Below are 18,861 nucleotides of genomic sequence, written 5' to 3' on the forward strand. Positions count from 1 at the left end.
TTGCCTGTGGAGGGTGAGAGCAGTAGTATGTAGGGGTGTAGGCATCGGCTGTGAAGGGTGAGGGCAGTACTATATAGGGGTATAGACCTTGCCTGTGAAGGGTGAGGGCAGTACTATATAGGGGTATAGACCTTGCCTGTGGAGGGTGAGAGCAGTAGTATGTAGGGGTGTAGGCATCGGCTGTGAAGGGTGAGGGCAGTACTATATAGGGGTATAGACCTTGCCTGCGGAGGGTGAGAGCAGTAGTATGTAGGGGTGTAGGCATCGGCTGTGAAGGGTGAGGGCAGTACTATATAGGGGTATAGACCTTGCCTGTGGAGGGTGAGAGCAGTAGTATATAGGGGTATAGACCTTGCCTGTGAAGGGTGAGGGCAGTACTATATAGGGATATAGACCTTGCCTGTGGAGAGTGAGAGCAGTAGTATGTAGGGGTGTAGGCATCGGCTGTGAAGGGTGAGGGCAGTACTATATAGGGGTATAGACCTTGCCTGTGGAGGGTGAGGGCAGTAGTATGTAGGGGTGTAGGCATCGGCTGTGAAGGGTGAGGGCAGTACTATATAGGGATATAGACCTTGCCTGTGGAGGGTGAGAGCAGTAGTATGTAGGGGTGTAGGCATCGGCTGTGAAGGGTGAGGGCAGTACTATATAGGGGTATAGACCTTGCCTGTGGAGGGTGAGAGCAGTAGTATGTAGGGGTGTAGGCATCGGCTGTGAAGGGTGAGGATAGTACTATATAGGGGTATAGACCTTGCCTGTGGAGGGTGAGAGCAGTAGTATGTAGGGGTGTAGGCATCGGCTGTGAAGGGTGAGGGCAATACTATATAGGGATATAGACCTTGCCTGTGGAGGGTGAGAGCAGTAGTATGTAGGGGTGTAGGCATCGGCTGTGGAGGGTGAGAGCAGTAGTATATAGGGGTATAGACCTTGCCTGTGGAGGGTGAGGGCAGTACTATATAGGGATATAGATCTTGCCTGTGAAGGGTGAGGGCAGTACTATATAGGGGTATAGACCTTGCCTGTGGAGGGTGAGAGCAGTAGTATGTAGGGGTGTAGGCATCGGCTGTGAAGGGTGAGGATAGTACTATATAGGGGTATAGACCTTGCCTGTGGAGGGTGAGAGCAGTAGTATGTAGGGGTGTAGGCATCGGCTGTGAAGGGTGAGGATAGTACTATATAGGGGTATAGACCTTGCCTGTGGAGGGTGAGAGCAGTAGTATGTAGGGGTGTAGGCATCGGCTGTGAAGGGTGAGGGCAATACTATATAGGGATATAGACCTTGCCTGTGGAGGGTGAGAGCAGTAGTATGTAGGGGTGTAGGCATCGGCTGTGAAGGGTGAGGGCAGTACTATATAGGGGTATAGACCTTGCCTGTGGAGGGTGAGAGCAGTAGTATGTAGGGGTGTAGGCATCGGCTGTGAAGGGTGAGGGCAGTACTATATAGGGGTATAGATCTTGCCTGTGGAGGGTGAGAGCAGTAGTATGTAGGGGTGTAGGCATCGGCTGTGAAGGGTGAGGGCAGTACTATATAGGGGTATAGACCTTGCCTGTGGAGGGTGAGGGCAGTAGTATATAGGGGTGTAGGCATCGGCTGTGAAGGGTGAGGGCAGTACTATATAGGGGTATAGACCTTGCCTGTGGAGGGTGAGAGCAGTAGTATATAGGGGTATAGACCTTGCCTGTGAAGGGTGAGGGCGGTACTATATAGGGGTATAGACCTTGCCTGTGGAGGGTGAGAGCAGTAGTATGTAGGGGTGTAGGCATCGGCTGTGAAGGGTGAGGGCAGTACTATATAGGGGTATAGACCTTGCCTGCGGAGGGTGAGGGCAGTAGTATGTAGGGATGTAGGCATCGGCTGTGAAAGGTGAGGGCAGTACTATATAGGGGTATAGACCTCGCCTGCGGAGGGTGAGAGCAGTAGTATGTAGGGGTGTAGGCATCGGCTGTGAAGGGTGAGGGCAGTACTATATAGGGGTATAGACCTTGCCTGTGGAGGGTGAGAGCAGTAGTATGTAGGGGTGTAGGCATCGGCTGTGAAGGGTGAGGGCAGTACTATATAGGGGTATAGACCTTGCCTGTGGAGGGTGAGAGCAGTAGTATGTAGGGGTGTAGGCATCGGCTGTGAAGGGTGAGGGCAGTACTATATAGGGGTATAGACCTTGCCTGCGGAGGGTGAGAGCAGTAGTATGTAGGGGTGTAGGCATCGGCTGTGAAGGGTGAGGATAGTACTATATAGGGGTATAGACCTTGCCTGTGGAGGGTGAGAGCAGTAGTATGTAGGGGTGTAGGCATCGGCTGTGAAGGGTGAGGGCAGTACTATATAGGGATATAGACCTTGCCTGTGGAGGGTGAGGGCAGTAGTATGTAGAGGTGTAGGCATCGGCTGTGAAGGGTGAGGGCAGTACTATATAGGGGTATAGACCTTGCCTGTGGAGGGTGAGAGCAGTAGTATGTAGGGGTGTAGGCATCGGCTGTGAAGGGTGAGGGCAGTACTATATAGGGGTATAGATCTTGCCTGTGGAGGGTGAGAGCAGTAGTATGTAGGGGTGTAGGCATCGGCTGTGAAGGGTGAGGGCAGTACTATATAGGGGTATAGACCTTGCCTGTGGAGGGTGAGAGCAGTAGTATATAGGGGTGTAGGCATCGGCTGTGAAGGGTGACGGCAGTACTATATAGGCGTATAGATCTTGCCTGTGGAGGGTGAGGGCAGTAGTATGTAGGGGTATAGACCTTGCCTGTGAAGGGTGAGGATAGTACTATATAGGGGTATAGACCTTGCCTGCGGAGGGTGAGAGCAGTAGTATGTAGGGGTGTAGGCATCGGCTGTGAAGGGTGAGGGCAGTACTATATAGGGGTATAGACCATGCCTGCGGAGGGTGAGAGCAGTAGTATGTAGGGGTGTAGGCATCGGCTGTGAAGGGTGAGGGCAGTACTATATAGGGGTATAGATCTTGCCTGTGGAGGGTGAGAGCAGTAGTATGTAGGGGTGTAGGCATCGGCTGTGAAGGGTGACGGCAGTACTATATAGGGGTATAGACCTTGCCTGCGGAGGGTGAGGGCAGTAGTATGTAGGGGTGTAGGCATCGGCTGTGAAGGGTGAGGGCAGTACTATATAGGGGTATAGACCTTGCCTGTGGAGGGTGAGAGCAGTAGTATATAGGGGTATAGACCTTGCCTGTGAAGGGTGAGGGCAGTACTATATAGGGGTATAGACCTTGCCTGTGGAGGGTGAGAGCAGTAGTATATAGGGGTATAGACCTTGCCTGTGAAGGGTGAGGGCAGTACTATATAGGGGTATAGACCTTGCCTGCGGAGGGTGAGGGCAGTAGTATGTAGGGGTATAGGCATCGGCTGTGAAGGATGAGGGCAGTACTATATAGGAGTATAGACCTTGCCTGTGGAGGGTGAGAGCAGTAGTATGTAGGGGTGTAGGCATCGGCTGTGAAGGGTGAGGGTAGTACTATATAGGGGTATAGACCTTGCCTGTGAAGGGTGAGGGCAGTACTATATAGAGGTATAGACCTTGCCTGTGGAGGGTGAGAGCAGTAGTATGTAGGGGTGTAGGCATCGGCTGTGAAGGGTGAGGGCAGTACTATATAGGGGTATAGACCTTGCCTGCGGAGGGTGAGAGCAGTAGTATGTAGGGGTGTAGGCATCGGCTGTGAAGGGTGAGGGCAGTACTATATAGGGGTATAGACCTTGCCTGTGGAGGGTGAGAGCAGTAGTATATAGGGGTATAGACCTTGCCTGTGAAGGGTGAGGGCAGTAGTATGTAGGGGTGTAGGCATCGGCTGTGAAGGGTGAGGGCAGTACTATATAGGGGTATAGACCTTGCCTGTGGAGGGTGAGGGCAGTAGTATGTAGGGGTGTAGGCATCGGCTGTGAAGGGTGAGGGCAGTACTATATAGGGATATAGACCTTGCCTGTGGAGGGTGAGAGCAGTAGTATGTAGGGGTGTAGGCATCGGCTGTGAAGGGTGAGGGCAGTACTATATAGGGGTATAGACCTTGCCTGTGGAGGGTGAGAGCAGTAGTATGTAGGGGTGTAGGCATCGGCTGTGAAGGGTGAGGATAGTACTATATAGGGGTATAGACCTTGCCTGTGGAGGGTGAGAGCAGTAGTATGTAGGGGTGTAGGCATCGGCTGTGAAGGGTGAGGGCAATACTATATAGGGATATAGACCTTGCCTGTGGAGGGTGAGAGCAGTAGTATGTAGGGGTGTAGGCATCGGCTGTGGAGGGTGAGAGCAGTAGTATATAGGGGTATAGACCTTGCCTGTGGAGGGTGAGGGCAGTACTATATAGGGATATAGATCTTGCCTGTGAAGGGTGAGGGCAGTACTATATAGGGGTATAGACCTTGCCTGTGGAGGGTGAGGGCAGTAGTATGTAGGGGTGTAGGCATCGGCTGTGAAGGGTGAGGGCAGTACTATATAGGGGTATAGACCTTGCCTGTGGAGGGTGAGGGCAGTAGTATGTAGGGGTGTAGGCATCGGCTGTGAAGGGTGAGGGCAGTACTATATAGGGATATAGACCTTGCCTGTGGAGGGTGAGGGCAGTAGTATGTAGGGGTGTAGGCATCGGCTGTGAAGGGTGAGGGCAGTACTATATAGGGGTATAGACCTTGCCTGTGGAGGGTGAGAGCAGTAGTATGTAGGGGTGTAGGCATCGGCTGTGAAGGGTGAGGGCAGTACTATATAGGGGTATAGATCTTGCCTGTGGAGGGTGAGAGCAGTAGTATGTAGGGGTGTAGGCATCGGCTGTGAAGGGTGAGGGCAGTACTATATAGGGGTATAGACCTTGCCTGTGGAGGGTGAGAGCAGTAGTATGTAGGGGTGTAGGCATCGGCTGTGAAGGGTGAGGGCAGTACTATATAGGGGTATAGACCTTGCCTGTGGAGGGTGAGAGCAGTAGTATGTAGGGGTGTAGGCATCGGCTGTGAAGGGTGAGGGCAGTACTATATAGGGGTATAGACCTTGCCTGTGGAGGGTGAGAGCAGTAGTATATAGGGGTGTAGGCATCGGCTGTGAAGGGTGACGGCAGTACTATATAGGCGTATAGATCTTGCCTGTGGAGGGTGAGGGCAGTAGTATGTAGGGGTATAGACCTTGCCTGTGAAGGGTGAGGATAGTACTATATAGGGGTATAGACCTTGCCTGCGGAGGGTGAGAGCAGTAGTATGTAGGGGTGTAGGCATCGGCTGTGAAGGGTGAGGGCAGTACTATATAGGGGTATAGACCTTGCCTGTGGAGGGTGAGAGCAGTAGTATATAGGGGTATAGACCTTGCCTGTGAAGGGTGAGAGCAGTAGTATATAGGGGTATAGACCTTGCCTGTGAAGGGTGAGGGCAGTACTATATAGGGGTATAGACCTTGCCTGCGGAGGGTGAGAGCAGTAGTATATAGGGGTATAGACCTTGCCTGTGAAGGGTGAGGGCAGTACTATATAGGGGTATAGACCTTGCCTGCGGAGGGTGAGGGCAGTAGTATGTAGGGGTATAGGCATCGGCTGTGAAGGATGAGGGCAGTACTATATAGGGGTATAGACCTTGCCTGTGAAGGGTGAGGGCAGTACTATATAGAGGTATAGACCTTGCCTGTGGAGGGTGAGAGCAGTAGTATGTAGGGGTGTAGGCATCGGCTGTGAAGGGTGAGGGCAGTACTATATAGGGGTATAGACCTTGCCTGTGAAGGGTGAGGGCAGTACTATATAGAGGTATAGACCTTGCCTGTGGAGGGTGAGAGCAGTAGTATGTAGGGGTGTAGGCATCGGCTGTGAAGGGTGAGGGCAGTACTATATAGGGGTATAGACCTTGCCTGCGGAGGGTGAGAGCAGTAGTATGTAGGGGTGTAGGCATCGGCTGTGAAGGGTGAGGACAGTACTATATAGGGGTATAGACCTTGCCTGTGGAGGGTGAGAGCAGTAGTATATAGGGGTATAGACCTTGCCTGTGAAGGGTGAGGGCAGTACTATATAGGGATATAGACCTTGCCTGTGGAGAGTGAGAGCAGTAGTATGTAGGGGTGTAGGCATCGGCTGTGAAGGGTGAGGGCAGTACTATATAGGGGTATAGACCTTGCCTGTGGAGGGTGAGGGCAGTAGTATGTAGGGGTGTAGGCATCGGCTGTGAAGGGTGAGGGCAGTACTATATAGGGATATAGACCTTGCCTGTGGAGGGTGAGAGCAGTAGTATGTAGGGGTGTAGGCATCGGCTGTGAAGGGTGAGGGCAGTACTATATAGGGGTATAGACCTTGCCTGTGGAGGGTGAGAGCAGTAGTATGTAGGGGTGTAGGCATCGGCTGTGAAGGGTGAGGATAGTACTATATAGGGGTATAGACCTTGCCTGTGGAGGGTGAGAGCAGTAGTATGTAGGGGTGTAGGCATCGGCTGTGAAGGGTGAGGGCAATACTATATAGGGATATAGACCTTGCCTGTGGAGGGTGAGAGCAGTAGTATGTAGGGGTGTAGGCATCGGCTGTGGAGGGTGAGAGCAGTAGTATATAGGGGTATAGACCTTGCCTGTGGAGGGTGAGGGCAGTACTATATAGGGATATAGATCTTGCCTGTGAAGGGTGAGGGCAGTACTATATAGGGGTATAGACCTTGCCTGTGGAGGGTGAGGGCAGTAGTATGTAGGGGTGTAGGCATCGGCTGTGAAGGGTGAGGGCAGTACTATATAGGGGTATAGATCTTGCCTGTGGAGGGTGAGGGCATTAGTATGTAGGGGTGTAGGCATCGGCTGTGAAAGGTGAGGGCAGTACTATATAGGGGTATAGACCTCGCCTGCGGAGGGTGAGAGCAGTAGTATGTAGGGGTGTAGGCATCGGCTGTGAAGGGTGAGGGCAGTACTATATAGGGATATAGACCTTGCCTGTGGAGGGTGAGAGCAGTAGTATGTAGGGGTGTAGGCATCGGCTGTGAAGGGTGAGGGCAGTACTATATAGGGGTATAGACCTTGCCTGTGGAGGGTGAGAGCAGTAGTATGTAGGGGTGTAGGCATCGGCTGTGAAGGGTGAGGATAGTACTATATAGGGGTATAGACCTTGCCTGTGGAGGGTGAGAGCAGTAGTATGTAGGGGTGTAGGCATCGGCTGTGAAGGGTGAGGGCAATACTATATAGGGATATAGACCTTGCCTGTGGAGGGTGAGAGCAGTAGTATGTAGGGGTGTAGGCATCGGCTGTGAAGGGTGAGGGCAGTACTATATAGGGGTATAGACCTTGCCTGTGGAGGGTGAGAGCAGTAGTATGTAGGGGTGTAGGCATCGGCTGTGAAGGGTGAGGGCAGTACTATATAGGGGTATAGATCTTGCCTGTGGAGGGTGAGAGCAGTAGTATGTAGGGGTGTAGGCATCGGCTGTGAAGGGTGAGGGCAGTACTATATAGGGGTATAGACCTTGCCTGTGGAGGGTGAGGGCAGTAGTATATAGGGGTGTAGGCATCGGCTGTGAAGGGTGAGGGCAGTACTATATAGGGGTATAGACCTTGCCTGTGGAGGGTGAGAGCAGTAGTATATAGGGGTATAGACCTTGCCTGTGAAGGGTGAGGGCGGTACTATATAGGGGTATAGACCTTGCCTGTGGAGGGTGAGAGCAGTAGTATGTAGGGGTGTAGGCATCGGCTGTGAAGGGTGAGGGCAGTACTATATAGGGGTATAGACCTTGCCTGCGGAGGGTGAGGGCAGTAGTATGTAGGGGTGTAGGCATCGGCTGTGAAGGGTGAGGGCAGTACTATATAGGGGTATAGATCTTGCCTGTGGAGGGTGAGAGCAGTAGTATATAGGGGTGTACGCATCTGCTGTGAAGGGTGAGGGCAGTACTATATAGGGGTATAGACCTTGCCTGCGGAGGGTGAGGGCAGTAGTATGTAGGGGTGTAGGCATCGGCTGTGAAGGGTGAGGGCAGTACTATATAGGGGTATAGACCTTGCCTGTGGAGGGTGAGGGCAGTAGTATGTAGGAGTGTAGGCATCGGCTGTGAAGGGTGAGGGCAGTACTATATAGGGGTATAGACCTTGCCTGTGGAGGGTGAGGGCAGTAGTATGTAGGGGTGTAGGCATCGGCTGTGAAGGGTGAGGGCAGTACTATATAGGGGTATAGACCTTGCCTGTGGAGGGTGAGGGCAGTAGTATATAGGGGTGTAGGCATCGGCTGTGAAGGGTGAGGGCAGTACTATATAGGGGTATAGACCTTGCCTGTGGAGGGTGAGAGCAGTAGTATATAGGGGTATAGACCTTGCCTGTGAAGGGTGAGGGCGGTACTATATAGGGGTATAGACCTTGCCTGTGGAGGGTGAGAGCAGTAGTATGTAGGGGTGTAGGCATCGGCTGTGAAGGGTGAGGGCAGTACTATATAGGGGTATAGACCTTGCCTGCGGAGGGTGAGGGCAGTAGTATGTAGGGGTGTAGGCATCGGCTGTGAAGGGTGAGGGCAGTACTATATAGGGGTATAGATCTTGCCTGTGGAGGGTGAGAGCAGTAGTATATAGGGGTGTACGCATCTGCTGTGAAGGGTGAGGGCAGTACTATATAGGGGTATAGACCTTGCCTGCGGAGGGTGAGGGCAGTAGTATGTAGGGGTGTAGGCATCGGCTGTGAAGGGTGAGGGCAGTACTATATAGGGGTATAGACCTTGCCTGCGGAGGGTGAGGGCAGTAGTATGTAGGGGTGTAGGCATCGGCTGTGAAGGGTGAGGGCAGTACTATATAGGGATATAGACCTTGCCTGTGGAGGGTGAGGGCAGTAGTATGTAGGAGTGTAGGCATCGGCTGTGAAGGGTGAGGGCAGTACTATATAGGGGTATAGACCTTGCCTGTGGAGGGTGAGGGCAGTAGTATGTAGGGGTGTAGGCATCGGCTGTGAAGGGTGAGGGCAGTACTATATAGGGGTATAGACCTTGCCTGCGGAGGGTGAGGGCAGTAGTATGTAGGGGTGTAGGCATCGGCTGTGAAGGGTGAGGGCAGTACTATATAGGGGTATAGATCTTGCCTGTGGAGGGTGAGAGCAGTAGTATGTAGGAGTGTAGGCATCGGCTGTGAAGGGTGAGGGCAGTACTATATAGGGGTATAGACCTTGCCTGTGGAGGGTGAGGGCAGTAGTATGTAGGAGTGTAGGCATCGGCTGTGAAGGGTGAGGGCAGTACTATATAGGGGTATAGACCTTGCCTGTGGAGAGTGAGGGCAGTAGTATGTAGGGATGTAGGCATCGGCTGTGAAGGGTGAGGGCAGTACTATATAGGGGTATAGACCTTGCCTGTGGAGAGTGAGGGCAGTAGTATGTAGGGATGTAGGCATCGGCTGTGAAAGGTGAGGGCAGTACTATATAGGGGTATAGACCTCGCCTGCGGAGGGTGAGAGCAGTAGTATGTAGGGGTGTAGGCATCGGCTGTGAAGGGTGAGGGCAGTACTATATAGGGATATAGACCTTGCCTGTGGAGGGTGAGAGCAGTAGTATGTAGGGGTGTAGGCATCGGCTGTGAAGGGTGAGGGCAGTACTATATAGGGGTATAGACCTTGCCTGTGGAGGGTGAGAGCAGTAGTATGTAGGGGTGTAGGCATCGGCTGTGAAGGGTGAGGGCAGTACTATATAGGGGTATAGACCTTGCCTGTGGAGGGTGAGAGCAGTAGTATGTAGGGGTGTAGGCATCGGCTGTGAAGGGTGAGGGCAGTACTATATAGGGGTATAGATCTTGCCTGTGGAGGGTGAGAGCAGTAGTATGTAGGGGTGTAGGCATCGGCTGTGAAGGGTGAGGGCAGTACTATATAGGGGTATAGACCTTGCCTGCGGAGGGTGAGAGCAGTAGTATGTAGGGGTGTAGGCATCGGCTGTGAAGGGTGAGGATAGTACTATATAGGGGTATAGACCTTGCCTGTGGAGGGTGAGAGCAGTAGTATGTAGGGGTGTAGGCATCGGCTGTGAAGGGTGAGGGCAGTACTATATAGGGATATAGACCTTGCCTGTGGAGGGTGAGGGCAGTAGTATGTAGGGGTGTAGGCATCGGCTGTGAAGGGTGAGGGCAGTACTATATAGGGGTATAGACCTTGCCTGTGGAGGGTGAGAGCAGTAGTATGTAGGGGTGTAGGCATCGGCTGTGAAGGGTGAGGGCAGTACTATATAGGGGTATAGATCTTGCCTGTGGAGGGTGAGAGCAGTAGTATGTAGGGGTGTAGGCATCGGCTGTGAAGGGTGAGGGCAGTACTATATAGGGGTATAGACCTTGCCTGCGGAGGGTGAGAGCAGTAGTATGTAGGGGTGTAGGCATCGGCTGTGAAGGGTGAGGATAGTACTATATAGGGGTATAGACCTTGCCTGTGGAGGGTGAGAGCAGTAGTATGTAGGGGTGTAGGCATCGGCTGTGAAGGGTGAGGGCAGTACTATATAGGGATATAGACCTTGCCTGTGGAGGGTGAGGGCAGTAGTATGTAGGGGTGTAGGCATCGGCTGTGAAGGGTGAGGGCAGTACTATATAGGGGTATAGACCTTGCCTGTGGAGGGTGAGAGCAGTAGTATGTAGGGGTGTAGGCATCGGCTGTGAAGGGTGAGGGCAGTACTATATAGGGGTATAGATCTTGCCTGTGGAGGGTGAGAGCAGTAGTATGTAGGGGTGTAGGCATCGGCTGTGAAGGGTGAGGGCAGTACTATATAGGGGTATAGACCTTGCCTGTGGAGGGTGAGGGCAGTAGTATATAGGGGTGTAGGCATCGGCTGTGAAGGGTGAGGGCAGTACTATATAGGGGTATAGATCTTGCCTGTGGAGGGTGAGGGCAGTAGTATGTAGGGGTGTAGGCATCGGCTGTGAAGGGTGAGGGCAGTACTATATAGGGGTATAGACCTTGCCTGTGGAGGGTGAGAGCAGTAGTATATAGGGGTATAGACCTTGCCTGTGAAGGGTGAGGGCGGTACTATATAGGGGTATAGACCTTGCCTGTGGAGGGTGAGAGCAGTAGTATGTAGGGGTGTAGGCATCGGCTGTGAAGGGTGAGGGCAGTACTATATAGGGGTATAGACCTTGCCTGCGGAGGGTGAGGGCAGTAGTATGTAGGGGTGTAGGCATCGGCTGTGAAGGGTGAGGGCAGTACTATATAGGGGTATAGATCTTGCCTGTGGAGGGTGAGAGCAGTAGTATATAGGGGTGTACGCATCTGCTGTGAAGGGTGAGGGCAGTACTATATAGGGGTATAGACCTTGCCTGCGGAGGGTGAGGGCAGTAGTATGTAGGGGTGTAGGCATCGGCTGTGAAGGGTGAGGGCAGTACTATATAGGGGTATAGACCTTGCCTGTGGAGGGTGAGGGCAGTAGTATGTAGGAGTGTAGGCATCGGCTGTGAAGGGTGAGGGCAGTACTATATAGGGGTATAGACCTTGCCTGTGGAGGGTGAGGGCAGTAGTATGTAGGGGTGTAGGCATCGGCTGTGAAGGGTGAGGGCAGTACTATATAGGGGTATAGACCTTGCCTGTGGAGGGTGAGGGCAGTAGTATGTAGGGGTGTAGGCATCGGCTGTGAAGGGTGAGGGCAGTACTATATAGGGGTATAGACCTTGCCTGTGGAGGGTGAGGGCAGTAGTATGTAGGAGTGTAGGCATCGGCTGTGAAGGGTGAGGGCAGTACTATATAGGGGTATAGACCTTGCCTGTGGAGGGTGAGAGCAGTAGTATGTAGGGGTGTAGGCATCGGCTGTGAAGGGTGAGGGCAGTACTATATAGGGGTATAGACCTTGCCTGTGGAGGGTGAGGGCAGTAGTATGTAGGAGTGTAGGCATCGGCTGTGAAGGGTGAGGGCAGTACTATATAGGGGTATAGACCTTGCCTGTGGAGGGTGAGAGCAGTAGTATGTAGGGGTGTAGGCATCGGCTGTGAAGGGTGAGGGCAGTACTATATAGGGGTATAGACCTTGCCTGTGGAGGGTGAGAGCAGTAGTATGTAGGAGTGTAGGCATCGGCTGTGAAGGGTGAGGGCAGTACTATATAGGGGTATAGACCTTGCCTGTGGAGGGTGAGGGCAGTAGTATGTAGGGGTGTAGGCATCGGCTGTGAAGGGTGAGGGCAGTACTATATAGGGGTATAGACCTTGCCTGTGGAGGGTGAGAGCAGTAGTATGTAGGGGTGTAGGCATCGGCTGTGAAGGGTGAGGGCAGTACTATATAGGGGTATAGACCTTGCCTGTGGAGGGTGAGGGCAGTAGTATGTAGGGGTGTAGGCATCGGCTGTGAAGGGTGAGGGCAGTACTATATAGGGGTATAGACCTTGCCTGTGGAGGGTGAGAGCAGTAGTATGTAGGGGTGTAGGCATCGGCTGTGAAGGGTGAGGGCAGTACTATATAGGGGTATAGACCTTGCCTGTGGAGGGTGAGAGCAGTAGTATGTAGGGGTATAGGCATCGGCTGTGAAGGGTGAGGGCAATACTATATAGGGGTATAGACCTTGCCTGTGGAGGGTGAGAGCAGTAGTATGTAGGGGTATAGGCATCGGCTGTGAAGGGTGAGGGCAGTACTATATAGGGGTATAGACCTTGCCTGTGGAGGGTGAGAGCAGTAGTATGTAGGGGTATAGGCATCGGCTGTGAAGGGTGAGGGCAGTACTATATAGGGGTATAGACCTTGCCTGTGGAGGGTGAGGGCAGTAGTATGTAGGGGTGTAGGCATCGGCTGTGAAGGGTGAGGGCAGTACTATATAGGGGTATAGACCTTGCCTGTGGAGGGTGAGAGCAGTAGTATGTAGGGGTGTAGGCATCGGCTGTGAAGGGTGAGGGCAATACTATATAGGGGTATAGACCTTGCCTGTGGAGGGTGAGAGCAGTAGTATGTAGGGGTATAGGCATCGGCTGTGAAGGGTGAGGGCAGTACTATATAGGGGTATAGACCTTGCCTGTGGAGGGTGAGGGCAGTAGTATGTAGGGGTGTAGGCATCGGCTGTGAAGGGTGAGGGCAGTACTATATAGGGGTATAGACCTTGCCTGTGGAGGGTGAGAGCAGTAGTATGTAGGGGTGTAGGCATCGGCTGTGAAGGGTGAGGGCAGTACTATATAGGGGTGTAGATCTTGCCTGTGGAGGGTGAGAGCAGTAGTATGTAGGGGTGTAGGCATCGGCTGTGAAGGGTGAGGGCAGTACTATATAGGGGTATAGATCTTGCCTGTGGAGGGTGAGGGCAGTAGTATGTAGGGGTGTAGGCATCGGCTGTGAAGGGTGAGGGCAGTACTATATAGGGATATAGACCTTGCCTGTGGAGGGTGAGGGCAGTAGTATGTAGGGGTGTAGGCATCGGCTGTGAAGGGTGAGGGCAGTACTATATAGGGGTATAGACCTTGCCTGTGGAGGGTGAGGGCAGTAGTATGTAGGGGTGTAGGCATCGGCTGTGAAGGGTGAGGGCAGTACTATATAGGGGTATAGACCTTGCCTGTGGAGGGTGAGAGCAGTAGTATGTAGGGATGTAGGCATCGGCTGTGAAGGGTGAGGGCAGTACTATATAGGGGTATAGACCTTGCCTGTGGAGGGTGAGGGCAGTAGTATGTAGGGGTGTAGGCATCGGCTGTGAAGGGTGAGGATAGTACTATATAGGGGTATAGACCTTGCCTGTGGAGGGTGAGGGCAGTAGTATGTAGGAGTGTAGGCATCGGCTGTGAAGGGTGAGGGCAGTACTATATAGGGGTATAGACCTTGCCTGTGGAGGGTGAGGGCAGTAGTATGTAGGGGTGTAGGCATCGGCTGTGAAGGGTGACGGCAGTACTATATAGGGGTATAGACCTTGCCTGCGGAGGGTGAGAGCAGTAGTATATAGGGGTATAGACCTTGCCTGCGGAGGGTGAGAGCAGTAGTATATAGGGGTATAGACCTTGCCTGTGGAGGGTGAGAGCAGTAGTATGTAGGGGTGTAGGCATCGGCTGTGAAGGGTGAGGGCAGTACTATAAAGGGGTATAGACCTTGCCTGCGGAGGGTGAGAGCAGTAGTATATAGGGGTATAGACCTTGCCTGTGGAGGGTGAGAGCAGTAGTATGTAGGGGTGTAGGCATCGGCTGTGAAGGGTGAGGGCAGTACTATAAAGGGGTATAGACCTTGCCTGTGGAGGGTGAGAGCAGTAGTATATAGGGGTATAGACCTTGCCTGTGGAGGGTGAGAGCAGTAGTATGTAGGGGTGTAGGCATCGGCTGTGAAGGGTGAGGGCAGTACTATATAGGGGTATAGATCTTGCCTGCGGAGGGTGAGAGCAGTAGTATGTAGGGGTGTAGGCATCGGCTGTGAAGGGTGAGGGCAGTACTATATAGGGGTATAGACCTTGCCTGTGGAGGGTGAGAGCAGTAGTATGTAGGGGTGTAGGCATCGGCTGTGAAGGGTGAGGGCAGTACTATATAGGGGTATAGATCTTGCCTGCGGAGGGTGAGAGCAGTAGTATGTAGGGGTATAGGCATCGGCTGTGAAGGGTGAGGGCAGTACTATATAGGGGTATAGACCTTGCCTGTGGAGGGTGAGGGCAGTAGTATGTAGGGGTGTAGGCATCGGCTGTGAAGGGTGAGGGCAGTACTATATAGGGGTATAGACCTCGCCTGCGGAGGGTGAGAGCAGTAGTATGTAGGGGTGTAGGCATCGGCTGTGAAGGGTGAGGGCAGTACTATATAGGGGTATAGATCTTGCCTGCGGAGGGTGAGAGCAGTAGTATGTAGGGGTGTAGGCATCGGCTGTGAAGGGTGAGGGCAGTACTATATAGGGGTATAGACCTTGCCTGTGGAGGGTGAGGGCAGTAGTATGTAGGGGTGTAGGCATCGGCTGTGAAGGGTGAGGGCAGTACTATATAGGGGTATAGACCTTGCCTGTGGAGGGTGAGGGCAGTAGTATGTAGGGGTGTAGGCATCGGCTGTGAAGGGTGAGGGCAGTACTATATAGGGGTATAGACCTTGCCTGCGGAGGGTGAGGGCAGTAGTATGTAGGGGTGTAGGCATCGGCTGTGAAGGGTGAGGGCAGTACTATATAGGGGTATAGACCTTGCCTGCGGAGGGTGAGGGCAGTAGTATGTAGGAGTGTAGGCATCGGCTGTGAAGGGTGAGGGCAGTACTATATAGGGGTATAGACCTTGCCTGCGGAGGGTGAGGGCAGTAGTATGTAGGGGTGTAGGCATCGGCTGTGAAGGGTGAGGGCAGTACTATATAGGGGTATAGACCTTGCCTGTGGAGGGTGAGGGCAGTAGTATGTAGGAGTGTAGGCATCTGCTGTGAAGGGTGAGGGCAGTACTATATAGGGGTATAGACCTTGCCTGCGGAGGGTGAGGGCAGTACTATATAGGGGTATAGACCTTGCCTGCGGAGGGTGAGAGCAGTAGTATGTAGGGGTGTAGGCATCGGCTGTGAAGGGTGAGGGCAGTACTATATAGGGGTATAGACCTTGCCTGTGGAGGGTGAGGGCAGTAGTATGTAGGGGTGTAGACATCGCCTTTGGAAGCTATGGGGGAAGGCTATGGTGGGGGTAGTAGTAGCACTGCACATATGCCAGACATATCCGATTTATAGATGGAGTCTTACATGGGTCTTTGCTCCTTCATCCACAGACTCGATGTTGCACTGCATCTGCACCACCTGCACAACACACAGATAGAGTGTAAGCTCTGCGGATCAGGGCAATGACCATTCTGTAACTATGAAACCTACAACTCGCCTTCCGTGTCTCCAACTCAGCCGGTTCGGGAGTTGGGGTCTTCACAGAGGGAGGAACGACAGGGGACTTAACCACTTCCTGCTGTGGCTGCTGAGGTCGAGGAATTCCAAATGCGGTCAGGGGGTAAATGCCATTTCTACAGGACAGGAAATAAATCTGTGATGGACTACAACTCCCAGCCGGCTGTTCCCGGGTTCTCTTTCAGCATACTTAGATTTCCCTGGCTGTGACGGACTATGACACCCAGCTGACCTATGGATAATATACTCTTGCATTCCTCCTACCGATGACGTGACCCCAGCCATGACGAACTACAACACCCAGCTAACCCACGATCTTCCCTGAGTGATTATCTTCTCACCTGACATCTTCTAGAAACTTGTCCAGCTCCAGAGCCGGGGACTGTGAGAACCTGAAGCACAGAGAGAGACGTGACATGTAGTGGACTGGAGGACGGAGAGCAGACATTGTGGTTGACTGTACTCACATCATCTGCACGCCAGCCCGGTCACAGTGATTGATCTCAGCCAACACCGCGCTCATATCCCGGTTCTTCGTCATTTCTTCTAAGGCATTTTCAGGGATCATGTCTGTAGGAGAAGAGGACACTGCAGATACAAATATCAGAGAAAAAGCCGAGCGTGGGGCGAGCCGAGCGAGCCACGAGTCAGGCAGGGCGGAGGCGAGCCACGAGTCAGGCAGGGCGGAGGCAAGACGAGCGAGCCACGAGTCAGGCAGGGCGGAGGCAAGACGAGCGAGCCACGAGTCAGGCAGGGCGGAGGCAAGACGAGCGAGCCACGAGTCAGGCAGGGCGGAGGCAAGACGAGCGAGCCACGAGTCAGGCAGGGCGGAGGCAAGACGAGCGAGCCACGAGTCAGGCAGGGCGGAGGCAAGACGAGCGAGCCACGAGTCAGGCAGGGCGGAGGCAAGACGAGCGAGCCACGAGTCAGGCAGGGCGGAGGCAAGACGAGCGAGCCACGAGTCAGGCAGGGCGGAGGCAAGACGAGCGAGCCACGAGTCAGGCAGGGCGGAGGCAAGACGAGCGAGCCACGAGTCAGGCAGGGCGGAGGCAAGACGAGCGAGCCACGAGTCAGGCAGGGCGGAGGCAAGACGAGCGAGCCACGAGTCAGGCAGGGCGGAGGCAAGACGAGCGAGCCACGAGTCAGGCAGGGCGGAGGCAAGACGAGCGAGCCACGAGTCAGGCAGGGCGGAGGCAAGACGAGCGAGCCACGAGTCAGGCAGGGCGGAGGCAAGACGAGCGAGCCACGAGTCAGGCAGGGCGGAGGCAAGACGAGCGAGCCACGAGTCAGGCAGGGCGGAGGCAAGACGAGCGAGCCACGAGTCAGGCAGGGCAGAGGCAAGACGAGCGAGCCACGAGTCAGGCAGGGCGGAGGCAAGACGAGCGAGCCAACAGTCAGACAGAGACAAGTGAGCCGTGGTATAAGAAAGGGGCAAGAGAAGATGAGCGATCCATGATTCAGGGGAAGGGAAAACAAGTGAGTCAAGACTCAGACAAAAAAGAAGGGAGTGATCCATGATGGATGAGGGTAGGGGCTAGGAAGATGAACATGCCACTGTTCAGACAGAGAGCGACAAGTGAGTCATGGCAGACAAGGGGAGGGAAGACATGATAAAAGAGGAGGGAGGATGGATGACAAGCAAGCCATGACTGATGGTTGAGGGGAAGATGAGTGATCCATGATGGACGGGGTAGGGCAAATGAGCGAGCCATGGTTCAGATGGGGGCGGTGTAGAGGGAGGCTGAGTGACCAAAAGCTCAGACGGGGAGGAGGGGCGCAGGGGAGGAGGGGCGCAGGGGAGGAGTCACAGGAACCACAGCTCAGACGGGGAGGAGGGGCTCAGGGGAGGAGTCACAGGAACCACAGCTCAGACGGGGAGGAGGGGCGCAGGGGAGGAGTCACAGGAACCACAGCTCAGACGGGGAGGAGGGGCGCAGGGGAGGAGTCACAGCTCAGATGGGGAGGAGGGGCGCAGGGGAGGAGTCACAGCTCAGATGGGGAGGAGGGGCGCAGGGGAGGAGTCACAGGAACCACAGCTCAGACGGGGAGGGGGGGCGCAGGGGAGGAGTCACAGCTCAGATGGGGAGGAGGGGCGCAGGGGAGGAGTCACAGGAACCACAGCTCAGACGGGGAGGAGGGGCGCAGGGGAGGAGTCACAGGAACCACAGCTCAGACGGGGAGGAGGGGCGCAGGGGAGGAGTCACAGCTCAGACGGGGAGATGGGGCGCAGGGGAGGAGTCACAGGAACCACAGCTCAGATGGGGAGGAGGGGCGCAGGGGAGGAGTCACAGCTCAGATGGGGAGGAGGGGCGCAGGGGAGGAGTCACAGGATCCACAGCTCAGACGGGGAGGAGGGGCGCAGGGGAGGAGTCACAGGAACCACAGCTCAGACGGGGAGGAGGGGCGCAGGGGAGGAGTCACAGGAACCACAGCTCAGACGGGGAGGAGGGGCGCAGGGGAGGAGTCACAGGAACCACAGCTCAGACGGGGAGAAGGGGCGCAGGGGAGAAGTCACAGGAACCACAGCTCAGACGGGGAGGAGGAGCGCAGGGGAGGAGTCACAGGAACCACAGCTCAGACGGGGCGGAGGGGCGCAGGGGAGGAGTCACAGGAACCACAGCTCAGACGGGGCGGAGGGGCGCAGGGGAGGAGTCACAGGAACCACAGCTCAGACGGGGAGGAGGAGCGCAGGGGAGGAGTCACAGCTCAGACGGGGAGATGGGGCGCAGGGGAGGAGTCACAGGAACCACAGCTCAGACGGGGAGGAGGGGCGCAGGGGAGGAGTCACAGGAACCACAGCTCAGACGGGGAGGAGGGGCGCAGGGGAGGAGTCACAGGAACCACAGCTCAGACGGGGAGGGGCGCAGGGGAGGAGTCACAGGAACCACAGCTCAGACGGGGAGGAGCAGCGCAGGGGAGGAGTCACAGCTCATACGGGGAGGAGGGGCGCAGGGGAGGAGTCACAGGAACCACAGCTCAGACGGGGCGGAGGGGCGCAGGGGAGGAGTCACAGGAACCACAGCTCAGACGGGGAGGAGGAGCGCAGGGGAGGAGTCACAGCTCAGACGGGGAGGAGGGGCGCAGGGGAGGAGTCACAGGAACCACAGCTCAGACGGGGAGGAGGGGCGCAGGGGAGGAGTCACAGGAACCACAGCTCAGACGGCCGGGTTGGGTATGAGAATAAGGAACCATGGTTAAGACAGGGCACAGTGGAG

At 54.6% G+C, this 18,861-nt stretch overlaps 1 protein-coding gene across 1 annotated transcript in view; it reads right to left on the minus strand.

Moving 5' to 3' along the window:
- NRBP1 (nuclear receptor binding protein 1) overlaps positions 1 to 18,861 on the minus strand; it is a 78,962-nt gene that overhangs the window by 22,933 nt on the left and 37,168 nt on the right. Inside the window, 4 exon segments of the mRNA XM_073673699.1 lie at positions 15,494 to 15,547; positions 15,627 to 15,762; positions 15,988 to 16,038; positions 16,114 to 16,216. Of these exon segments, the coding sequence (XP_073529800.1) occupies positions 15,494 to 15,547; positions 15,627 to 15,762; positions 15,988 to 16,038; positions 16,114 to 16,216 (344 nt within the window).

This window comes from Phyllobates terribilis, unplaced genomic scaffold (genome assembly GCF_046119375.1).
Source record: "Phyllobates terribilis strain yellow unplaced genomic scaffold, ASM4611937v1 Scaffold_3__8_contigs__length_932513732, whole genome shotgun sequence".
Taxonomy (NCBI): Eukaryota; Metazoa; Chordata; class Amphibia; order Anura; family Dendrobatidae; genus Phyllobates; species Phyllobates terribilis.